General features: G+C 41.1%; 1 protein-coding gene across 9 annotated transcripts in view; it reads right to left on the bottom strand.

The window, feature by feature from the left end:
- The window catches only part of Mark3 (microtubule affinity regulating kinase 3), a 79,743-nt gene that overhangs the window by 58,032 nt on the left and 9,552 nt on the right, over positions 1–12,159 (bottom strand). For all 9 annotated transcript variants that reach the window (XM_051196653.1, XM_051196649.1, XM_051196652.1 and 6 more), the window contains exon 2: positions 6,519–6,710. In XM_051196653.1, the coding sequence (XP_051052610.1) occupies positions 6,519–6,710 (192 nt within the window). The remainder of the gene's footprint in view (positions 1–6,518; positions 6,711–12,159) is intronic.

Here is a 12,159-nt window from a genome sequence, read left to right as displayed (position 1 = left end):
AGTTCTCAAGGCTGTGGGTGGGGGTGGGGAAGAACGATCCAGAAAAAGCCACAAAGGTTCTCTAGGAAAGGGAGTTGATTGTGCCTGTCACATGTTCAATAAAGTTCTGGAAATTTCATTTAGTAAGTATGATTCCAGAAGCAAAGTGTAAAGTTTCAAACAGAGTAATAAAGAGGCTAGTACATGAGAACAGTCAGAGCAAACACCCGTAAAGGAAAATGTTTCTCTTCTATCGTCTGATCAAACACCTGGAAGGGTTAAGGCACCCATAACCATTAAAAGAACAGCCAAAAAAAAAAAAAAAAAAGGTACTCTAGGAGCTAGCGAGAGAACTTAGCAGTCAAGGGTGTGCACTGCTCTTTGCAGAGGACCTGCCTGAGTTCAATCCCCAGCAACCAAACTAAGCAGCTGTAATTCTGCAATTCTGGCTGTAGAGGAATCCAATGTGTGGCTATACTCAAGAGCACAAAACTACAGACAGTACACATAAATTTAATTTAAAAAAAAAAATGAGCCATGCAGTGGTGGCACATGCCTTTAATCCCAGCACTAGGGAAGCAGAGGCAAATGGATCTCTGTGAGGTCGTAAGGCAGCCTGGTCTACAGAGTTAGTTTCAGGACAACCAGGGCTACGCTGAGAAACACTGTCTCAAAAACTAAATAAATAAAAAAAATAAAATAAAACTTTTTGCCGGGAGGTGGTGGCTCACGCCTTTAGTCCCAGCACTCAGGAGGCAAAGGCAGACGAACCTCTGTGAGTTCAAAGCCAGCCTGGTCTACAAGAGCTAGTTCCAGGACAGCAACCAAAGTCACAGAGAAACCATGTCTAGAAGACCCAAAATAAATAAATAAATAAAATTCTTAATAATAAAAAAAGAAAATACTCTAAATCCCTTAAGCTTCCAATAGCCTGAATAGTAGTCTCCTTAAGCTGCCATAATAAATACCACAGACTGGTAGCTTAAACATAATTCATTTTTTTTCTGTTTTAGTGAATGATTGTCCCAAATCAAAGTGCCAGCAGAGTTGATTCTGGTGAGGGCTTTGTTCCTAGCTTCAGACAGCTCATTCTTTCTCAGAGTATCCTCACATAGTAGAAAGAGATCATTTCTCTGTGTCTCTTTTTTACAAAGTGTGTGTGTGTGGTATGCCTACTTGCTATGTGCATGTGTAAGGGATGGGGTGGGGGAGCAAACCCTTTAGTAAAGGGTGAATGCAAACAGTGACAGTAGCTGTTTACAAAGTAAAACTTTAGGGGCTGGAGCGATGCCAAGCAGGTTAGAGCACTACAGCTCTTTGCAGAGGACTCAGGTGAAGTTCCTAAGATCTACATGGTGACTCACAACCATCCAAAACTCCAGATCCAGAGGCCTCAAACCCCAATTCTGACCTCTGTGAGCACCAGACAACACACTCATGGTGCACATATATACATGCGTGTTAAATACTAATACACATACAAGAAAATTCTTTTTTTTTTTTTTTTTTTTTCTAAAGAAAAAAAAAAAAGCTGCCCAACTACTACAACATCGCTCACTCATGCCTGAGGCACTTGGCTGAACACAGACATTTCTCTGCAGGATACACCTCAACCTTGCAATTAGGACAACCAAACAGCACTCCATCACTATGATCAGGAACCACATTAAACAGCACAATCTTTTTTTTTTTTAACACCACACATAAAAATGTAAAATAAACATAGCATTAAATAGACTGTAGGGAGAAAAAAAGGCAAATTAGTGCCAAGGTACTGTGAGGGATGATTTTTATCAAGTATATAAATTTATGAGTAAGTGGCTGGAGAGATGGCTCAGCCATGAAAGGCTAGGTTCACAACCAGAAATATAAATTTCTAAGTATGAACTCTGGAATGAATGGTGGCAATGGCTTCCCAACAATGCAAATAAAAATATCATCACTAAACTTAAAAAGTTAAAACTGTAACTCTTACACTACATATATTTTCTATACAATAAAGCAGTAGTTCAGCCCAGTAATCCTAGCACTTGAGAGGCTGAAGGAGGAAGAGCATGTTTGCGACCAGTCTGGGTTACAGAGTGAATTCTAGGCTAGCCTGGGCTACACAGCTGACAATCTAGATCAAAGAATCATAAAAACAAAACAATTATCCCATGAGTGTAACACAGTGATTTTCTTATCTCAGAATTCAGTGTACAGCATGGACAGATGGCTCAGCCAGTTAAGAACCCATCCATCCATAATTGCAGTTCCAGGGATCTGACCTTTTCTGATCTCTGAAGGCACTAGGCAAACATGTGTTACATATGTATACATGCAGGCAAAAACACTCATGCACATACTTTAAAAATGTAGAAAGGAACATGGCTTTGCACCCTGTACGTTCAGAGTGTACTGGAAGCAGTCAGTCACTTAAACTGTTGTGTGTTATGCAAGGCCTTTCTTTCAATCTTCCGTTGCTCACTTTCAAATCTGCTGCTGCTTCTATTCAACTGAAGCAAATTATTCTGGGTATTAACTCTGTCAGTTTTTGTATAATGGTTTTTAACTCAAATTCAATTAATCACTCCTTTCACCCTAAGAAACACCTCTATGTTGAGTTCCAGAATAGCATCAAAGACAATATCCATGACATCTGAAAGAATAAGGAATTAATTCCTTCCTTCCTTCCTTCTTTCCTTCCTTTCTTCTTTTTTCTTTTCTTTTTTGGCTTTTCAAGACAGGGTCTCTCAGGATATCCCCAGCGTTCTGGAACTCACTCTGTAGACCAGGCTGGCCTCAGAGAGCCACCTGCCTTGCCTTCCAAGTGACGAGATTAAAGGTGAGCACCACCACTGGCTGCCACCTGATACTCCTCCCTTTTTAACAGTGTATTTCTTCATCCACTTCAACCAAAATAATGGACAGAAGACTAAAACTTAGCAAACTTCTATTAGGTCTCACAATAAAGATATTTGTGGGGAAAAATAAAATGAAGGCTAAAGAGAACATATACTGCTCTTGCAAAGAACCCAATTTCACAGCCAGGCGTTGATGGCTCACACCTTTAATCCCAGCACTCAGGGGGCAAAGGCAAGCGAATCTCTGTGAGTTCAAGCCTAGCCTGGTCCACAGACTGAGTTCTAGGACAACCAAGGATACACAGAGAGACTCTTGTCTCAAACCTCCTCCTCCTCCTCCTAAAAAAAATGACAAAATAAAAGATAACATAATAAATTTACATAATTATAATGAAAAGTATATTTTGGTTTATGACGTCTGATTATGAACCTGATGGTTTAAATCATCAAAGTTATGGCTTAAAGGCTTATGTCATCCCCATGCCCCCAAAACCCATGTTGAAATGTAACTGCCATGGTAACAGCATTACACCGTAGAATACTGAAGGGGAAGACTGGGACATAACAGAAATGAACTCAGCCATCGTTCTAGGGTGGGGGAGGGACACTATAAAAGGAATCTAATCCTTTAATCTTGAACTTTTCTGTCTCTAAAACTATCAGAAATTATTTTTCTAAAAAGTAAGGTGCACCATCTGATATTCCCTTACATCAGTAAAAATGGATTGAGACAATCAGACAAAGTTTCTTATACAGCTTAGACAAGGATGTGAAAAAATAGACATTCATTTTTGGTAGGATAATTACGATTTTTCAAAATTATCTTAGCACTGTCTATTACAATGTGAAATAGTTAGTCACTTTGGCCCAGGGCTTTTTCTCCCTATGACTTTATGCTATATTCTTAATAAGATCACACAGAGGCTAATGTTTCCTATGGACCTATTTGTAGCAGCAACAAAAACATTTAGAGATATCCCTAGTGGTCACACTGTGGTCCCCTGTGTATCCTGAAAGACTATGCTGCCTTTCCTATGGTATGAAATCCACAAGTACAAATACCGTGACAGTGGTCAAGGTCCATTACTAACCAAAAATACCACGATTTGTTCGGCAAGATGGCTGAGCATGGCACGGTGCTTGTCTCACAAGCTCAAACTGATTACACGTATAATGACAGGAGAGAGCTGAGTGTAAGGGAGCTGTCCTCTAGTCTCCTCACATGGGCAGTGATGTGTATGCTCATGCTCACACACACTCTAACAACAGTATTACTGAAAATAGCCATATTAGAGAACGCTATTATGTCCATGAATCTTTTTGTTAAGCCAAAGGTTAATGTATATATAAAAACTGTGGGAATTCTCTTGGGATAGAGAAACTGACAAAACAAAACAAAAAAACTTTTGCTTTGTACATAATAAATAATAAATTTTATCATGTTTACATATATGATTCTGGTTATACCTGTAATAAAAGGGAGGAAAAGAAAAATTATTTTGACTGAAATTTTTGAAAGCTGAAAGGAACCTTAAGTTAAGCCACTTTGGTCACCACCACTGTTAAACCCTTCTGGAAAACGACTACACTACAAGTAAACACAGTACCCAGTCTCCAGCACACGCTGTCTGTTGATCTGTCTGTCCCATTACCTCTGCCGCTTAAGGAAACCGGGGGAAACATTGGGAACTGGTGAAAACTAACATGTTATCTCAAGAAAGGCCCCACTCAGGGACAGTAGGGACAGCTTCATCTATGCAGCTTGCTTCTGGATCCTCCACATATCCACAAAAAATATAGTTGGTAAAACTGAGACTGTGAAGGACAAATTTTCTGACACTGTCCTAAAGTTGTATGTCACTGTCCTCAAGTTCTAGTTAGGGTAGAACAGGGTGTCCCACCCCCTGTAAGTCCCAGTATAAACAACACCGAGAAGAGCTAAGGGACATGTGGCAGTGACCAGGCTGTCTGCTGGCACAGTGACTGGCACAGGGCTTGCTCCCTCCCGTCCCAGCCCTAGTGAGCTACGGGCATCAATGCCGTACCACCTGTCACGACGTAGTCCTGGCATGCCATCAGAGGAGTGTTGCGCACAGCACATCTCTGTTTTATTGGAGTCTTGGTTTTTTTTTTGTTTGTTTGTTTTTTGTTTTTCTTCGAGACAGAGTTTCTCTGTGTAGTCCTGACTGTCCTGGAACTCACTCTGTAGACCAGGCTGGCCTCAAACACAGAGATTTCCCCATCTCAAAGAATCCTGCTCTAGAAATTAAATCAGTGGATCACCCACACATAATACCTGCCCTTCAAACGGGGCTCATGTTGGGTGGTGTACAACTTTAATCTCAGTTCTCTGGAGGCAGAGATGAGTAGATTTCTGCAAACTGAAGACAGCCTGGTCTACATAGCAAGCCAGTCAGAGCCAAAGAAAAAGAAAAAGGCTGTCAACTGCTTTTCCATCGCTATATTTCTAGAAGTCTGCCATGTGCTCTGGTGAGCACTTCCTGTGTGAATGCAGACAAAGCTGGGTTTTGTTTTGTTGCCATTTGGCTGCATTTTAATGATATGGGTCAAATGAGTAACTGTCTCTAAGAGAAGTATCAATAGTAACTATATTCCTGAACTGGTTGTATTTACAGGGCATACTATTTTGTTTCTTTCTTTCTGTTCATTTATTTGGTTGCGCCCCCCCCCCCCCCACACACACACACCCTGGTTTTGAGACAGGGTTTCTCTGTAGCTTTTGGAGGCTGTCCTGAACTTGCTCTGTATAGACCAGGCTGCCTTGAACTCACAGAGATCTGCCTGCCTGCCTCTGCCTGCCTCTGCCTGCCTAGCTGACTGTTTCTATTTTGAAGCAGCATTTCTCTGTGCAACCAACTGTCCTGACTGTCCTGGAACTCACTCTGTAGACCAGGCTACCTGCCTCTGCCTCCTGAATGCTGGGACTAAAGGCACACACCACCTCTCCCAATCAGAACGTCTCTTTTAAAAGCATCTTTCAATCATACAATTATAGTCATCTGACCAGTTATCTGTTATACCTGTAACAAGTACCAACTACTTCCCTATATATAGCAAGAGTGGAGGAGGAAACACAAGTCAATGGATGTAAGATAAGCCCTGCTGTACTGTAAGAAGGGGATCAGGGGTGTGTCAACAAATACTTCCCAGAAGTAATCCCTACACAGAAGGACAAAGAGTACTTAGACAACAGGTGCCAAGTCCTAAATACAAGAACCCCGTCAAAGCAGAATGCACCTCATAAGAAGATGCAAAGAGGAAATTAATTCTGTGGTTTCAATGCATGTACTTTGATAAGGAACGAGCCAAGATCACAAAAGCTGGGAAAGCATGTGCCTTCCGGCACAACCTGGCAAACATGGACTACCAGAAATCCTCAGAAAAGGAAGGAAACCCATGGGATAAACCTGTAAATACAGATAACTACTGATCTGCAAATACCGTGAGCTTATGGGCCTATGAACAGAAGTGCATAAGTTCTAGCAAGCAATTCACAATTTTATTGATTTTCCACTGAAAAAAAAAAAGCAGAACATTATTAATTTTTCAAGTCAGAGCATTCACTTGACATACTTACAGCAACCGAAAAGCAGAACTTCCCAGTTGTTAATATGTGTCCTGGTCCTTAAAAAGTTAGCAGAACAAAAACACAGCAGAAGCAAGCACAGCATTTACCTCTCTGCCTGTGAGGATGTGTCTCGCCAATTTCACTTTTGCGAAGTTCCCCTTGCCGATTGTTTTCAACAGTCTGTAGTTTCCGATGTGAGGCTGTTCATCTGCACAGGAAGCTATTGAGTTTCTACACCGAGCTCCAGAGCGCCCAGTGCGGGAGGTGACTTCTTGCCTCCCGTCTCCATGTGAAGTATGCTGAAACATAATGTACACAAAGACAAGGAAATCAGAGGACACACAGTGCTGCCAAGTTTTAGGAGCATCTAGTAGAAGAAACAATGGCTTTCACTTGAATCTTAAAGGATTGAACCATATGATATAAATTAATGAGGAACTGTTATAAGAAATAGATCAAGTGTATTAACTCAATCAGGTTCTCAGAGAGCTGAGTCAATTCCAACTTATTTTCAAATTTACCATGGAGTACATTTAGTAGAAACTGTCCATCAAATTTTGCATTGCAACTGTTTCCTGAGCCACTGGTATACAGAGGACAATCTAAAAGCACCAATAGGCCATGATGGAGTAGTAATGACCAAAACTATACAGTACAGAGTTCGGCCAGCTCTTTTTGGATACAGGTATTTAATTAAATTATCCAAGATATACAACGCTTTCTTATAAAGCAGGTTTATTTTACATAATTTTTGCAAAATTGTGGGCTAATTTAAGTATTCTGAGAAGCTTAAGGTGCAGCTAGACTAAGCTATGAAGTTTGGTAGGTTAAGAGTAATAATTAGAAAGGCATTTGCAGTAATGTTTACTACAATTGTGACTCCACTGTCATCTGACATGTATCTGTATTATAAAAGGTGACTATAACATAAAACAGAACATAACTCTTAGCAACTGTTTCTATGTCTAATCCTCACCCCAGCCTGTGAAGGAGCAGTGTTAAATGTCACTTTACACTGATGACAATGAGCCAATAGCTAATTGGTGAGAAATTCAAAGAGAATATATATTAACATTTCTTGCTATATGCAATCAACTTTTTTCTTTTTATGTATCAGTTTCATTTTAGAGCTTTTTGTTTTATTTTGATTTTGGTCTTCAATTAAAAGAGCTATGCCTGGCCAGGTCGTGGTGGCACACACCTGAAATCCCAGCACTCAGGAAGCAGAGGCAGGAGGATCTCTGTGAATTCAAGGCCAGCCTGGTCTAGAGTAACAAAAAAACGTTATGCCTGAGGCTGCAGAAGGGGCATAACGCTCCATGCACTTACCATTCTTGCAAGGACTCAGGTTTGATTCTCAGCACTCACACATTGGTTCAAAACTACCCATAATTCCAGGTTCAGGGGTCTGATGCCCTCTTCTGGCCTTCAGACAACAGTCACACACATAGTGCACAAACACACAAAACCCTCAAGCATAAAAAAATAACTAAAACTAAAACCCTTCCAAAATGTTTAACATTTCTTCTGTGGAAAATGAACTAGACATAGGTGTCCATGGTGACAAAAACCTTTAATCCCAGCACTTGAGGCAGAGACAAGCAGATAGCTGTGAATTTAAGGCCAGCCTGGTCTACACAGTAAGTTCCAGCACTCCACAGTAAGACCCTGACTAAAAAAAAAAAAAAAAAAAAAAAAAAAATGAAAGAATGAATAAAAAGCAACTAGACAGCATAAATCTTGAAAAGATTTTTATTTTATTGTTCTATTCAGGACCAACTATTACAAACTTAGTAATTCTTGGCAAGTCAGCCATATTTAAATTAAACTGACTTTGTATAAACCTTTTAGACAAATGACTTTCAATAAAGGGACCCAAAAAGGCACTAAAATTCAACTAGGAGAAGGGGATTTTGGAACATTTTGGAATAGTGGAGATATTTTTAGAGTTTACAATTGAGGGATGCTAGTGACACTATAAACCTCCTATAACACACAGGACGGAGCCAGATGGCTCAGCCAGGAAAGGTGTTTGCTGCCATGCATGACAATCCTGCGATGGATCCCCAGGATTCTCATGGCTGAAGAGAAAAGACCTTCCTGTGTACCCCACAGAGTAAGTATAATAAAAAAGGGTTGAAATAAAGCAAGGAACTGCAGTCCAAAGCTTGCTATAATTCTAGTAGCCCACGTCTGCAATCCTAGCACTGGAGAAGCGGAGGAGGGATCTGCAAGAGGCCAACCTGCGCTCCATAGTGAGTCAAACACAAACTCAAAACAAGCTCAGCAAACAAAAGCCCACAAGTACCCGCAAGGACAGCAACAAAACTATCTCAACATATCAGTCATTCTAAGATTTAAATGATTATTACACAGAAATGAAACTTGCTCATTTCCCTAAACCCTGACCCTACTTTTCCCATTATAAGCCACTCTCTCTATCTTGTATGGAGAGAGTGATGAGCTGCACTGTTCCTCCCTCTTGGGTTTCTCTCACTTTCCAGTCAATCCGGGCTTCCTCTGCAATCTCTTAAGCCTCACTTCTCCATTTCTACCATGGCTGCACCCATCTTTGGTTAACAGGGCATATCTCAACCCTCTCCCAATACAGCCTCTTCAGCCCCTCACACACCAACAACACAGAACAAGGCTCTAGCTCTATTTCTTTCTCTTGTGCTCTCTCTCTCGCTCTCTCTCTCTTTTTTTTTTTTTTTTTTTTTTTTTTTTGTTTTTTGTTTTTTGTTTTTTGCTTGCTTGCTTGCTTGCTTGTTTGTTTTTAGAGACAGGGTTTCTCAGTATAAAAACTCATGGTTATTCTGGAACTCACAAATGCCCCTGCCTCTACCTCCCAAGTGCTGGGATTAAAGGTGTGCACCATCCCACCAAGCTCTGAATCTAGCTCTGAATCTACATGGTTTACCTTACTCTCATTTCACATGCCACTAATACTGAAAAAAACACAGCTTTAGATCATAATTCATCATGATTGATAGAAATTTTTACACACACACCCTACCTTTGGTGTTTTGAGATAGGGCCTCTCTCCACTATGTAACCTTAGCTGGTCTGGAATCGATATGTAGATCAGACTGTCCCCAAACTGAGAGATCCATCTGGCTCTGCCTCTCCAGTGCTGGGATGAAAGGTGTTCACTACTATATCCAGCAATAGCATTGTCTTATCTTTACTCTTTTCACTAGGCTGTCCTTTCTGCTGCTCTTACCCTTATCTCCTCAAGGCTTCACTTGTGAACTCCATTTAATGAGCTCCAAGAAACCAGTCTATATTATTAGCACACAGGACTTCAAATATAGCAGGGGTCAAAGTGCTAAGTAAACAAATAAATAGCCAAGTAGACTTGCTTGGTTGGATATTGTTTATATAGGTGAACAGTTAGATGTACTACAGAAAAAAAGGTGCTTACCTAGCACATGTGGAGCCCTGAAATAAAGTAAATTAACAAGTAATAATGGTGACAATAATAAACCTGACCATTAAATCAATGGTTTTGGATTACTCAGTTGTTTTTGTTTGCTTGTTTTTTGGGAAAAGCTTGTGTATGTAAATGCGTTCTCTCTCTCTCTCTCTCTCTCTCTCTCTCTCTCTCTCTCTCTCTCTTCTCCCGAGTGCTGGGATTAAAGGCGAGCACCACCACCACCCCTGAGCTGAATTACTCAGTTTTTTCACTGAAATACTTCATCCAGAAAAACTATCAAAGTTATCTTCAGGTGGAATTAACTTTAAAGAAGCCCTACTGTTTGGAGTGGACTGTGAAAAACCCTTCACAGACATATTTCTTTATTACAACAGCAATGTGGGATAGATCATATTGCACTGTTTCTTAATAAAGATTACACAAATCTTAAAACTGAAGGTCTGCTTAAGTCTCTAACAGCAAACTTTTCCTGCACACATTACCCACTCAGCCCTTCCCTCAATCACGGCTTCAGGTATCCATCTTCCTCTTTCTGCAAGCATAGACTCCTTCAATCATGCCATCCTTTATGAACTCAGTCTGGGGGTAAAACGGTGCTGGAGTGTGCCTTTAATCCCAGCACTGGGGCAAGTAGATTTCTGTGAGTTGGAGGCCAGCCTGATACACAGAATAAGTTCCAGGACAGCCAAGTTTACACAGAGAAACCCTGTCTTGAAAAACCAAAGCGGGAAAAAAGAAATATACTATTGAGTAAAGATTTGGCCAGGCAGTAGTGGCACATGCACCTTTAGTCCCAGCACTCAGGAAGCAGAGGCAAGAGGATCTCTGAGCTCAAGGACAGCCTAGTCTACAAAGAGAGTTCTAAAACAACCAGGGCTACACAGAGAAATCCTGTCTAAAAAACCAAGGGGGTAAAAAAGGAAAAAAAGAAAAAAGAAAGACTTAGTGAGGAAAACAACATGAAGGCTGGGAAACTGGAAGGCCACAGGTGTTCAGATAAGTCTTGCCAAGGGGACCTTTGAGCAAGATGAGAAAGTGGAAACACTATTATATAGTGGTGCTTCTCAATCTGTGAGTAGCGATGCTTTTGGGGGCCTAAGACCATCAGAAAACACAGATATTTACATTATGATTCATCAACAGAAGCAAAATTACAGTTACGAAGTTATCACTGAAGATAACTTTAAGGTTGGAGATCACACATGAGGAACTGTACTAAAGGGTCATTAAAGCCTTAGGAAGGTTGAGAACCACTGCTTAACGAGCATCTGGTTCTAGACAGAATAGCTACAGACCATCAAGTGTCCAAAGAACAGCAGGGAGACACCTGAGACCACCAGCACAGGGAGCAGGAGAGACAGGAGACAGACAGAAAGAAGAGAGTAGGTCAAAATGCAAGGATAATTATGTCACCACTGTCACCAAAACAATTTTATAGATGAGGTAACAGAAGCACAAGAAGTAATTTACCCCAAGCCATACAAAGTTAAATAATTCTAAGTCTAAAGAATCATTCCTATAAGTGCCTTAACCTCAAAAGTTTGACATGCATCCTGTTTAAGGTTCACACTCCTCCCGCTTGAAATCCAAGTGGGGTTGGGCTGCAAGAGAGAATGGCAGAAGTAACACTGACTTTCAAGACTGATATAAAAGCCAGGCAGCTTCTGCCTTACTGGCTGAAACAATAAGCCTCCATGGAAGAAACACAGTAATGCACCGAAAGTGTAACCACACCAAGGCCTGCTGTACACATGCACTTGTCAAGAGTCCCACCTGGAATCCTGGCACTCGGGAGGTAGAGGCAGGTGAACCTCTCTGAGTTCGAGGATAGCCTGGTCTACAGAGTGAGTTCCAGGACAGCTAGGGCTACGCAGAGATACCTTGTCTCAGGGAGGGGGAAAAAGAAAAAAAAGAGTCCCAGCTGGGCACCCATTCTTCTTTGGATAGGTTATACCTATCCAAGTGCTGGCACAAGAGTTAAGCCCAAGTCTAGAATGTAGGTCTTTCATCCTAGTTAGTCAACCCTGACCTCAGTCTTCAAAAGCCTGTGCACTTGAGGCCTCAGACACAGCAGAGCAGAGATAATCCATCTCTATCACAATTTCTTCCACAACAATCTGTGAGCACAATAAAATGCCACTTTGGGCTGGAGATGGCTCAGTGATTAAGAGCAATTACTGTTCTTCCAAAGAACACAGAGTCAATTCCCACAACTCTCTTGTCTCACAACGGTCTGTAATGCCAGTTCGAGGGGATCCAACACCCTCTTCTGGTCTTCATCGACCTTGCATGTAGGTGGTGCGCACTGCACG

This window comes from Phodopus roborovskii, unplaced genomic scaffold, assembly GCF_943737965.1.
Source record: "Phodopus roborovskii unplaced genomic scaffold, PHOROB, whole genome shotgun sequence".
NCBI classification, from domain to species: Eukaryota; Metazoa; Chordata; class Mammalia; order Rodentia; family Cricetidae; genus Phodopus; species Phodopus roborovskii.
This window is presented reverse-complemented; position numbering and strand designations above follow the sequence as displayed.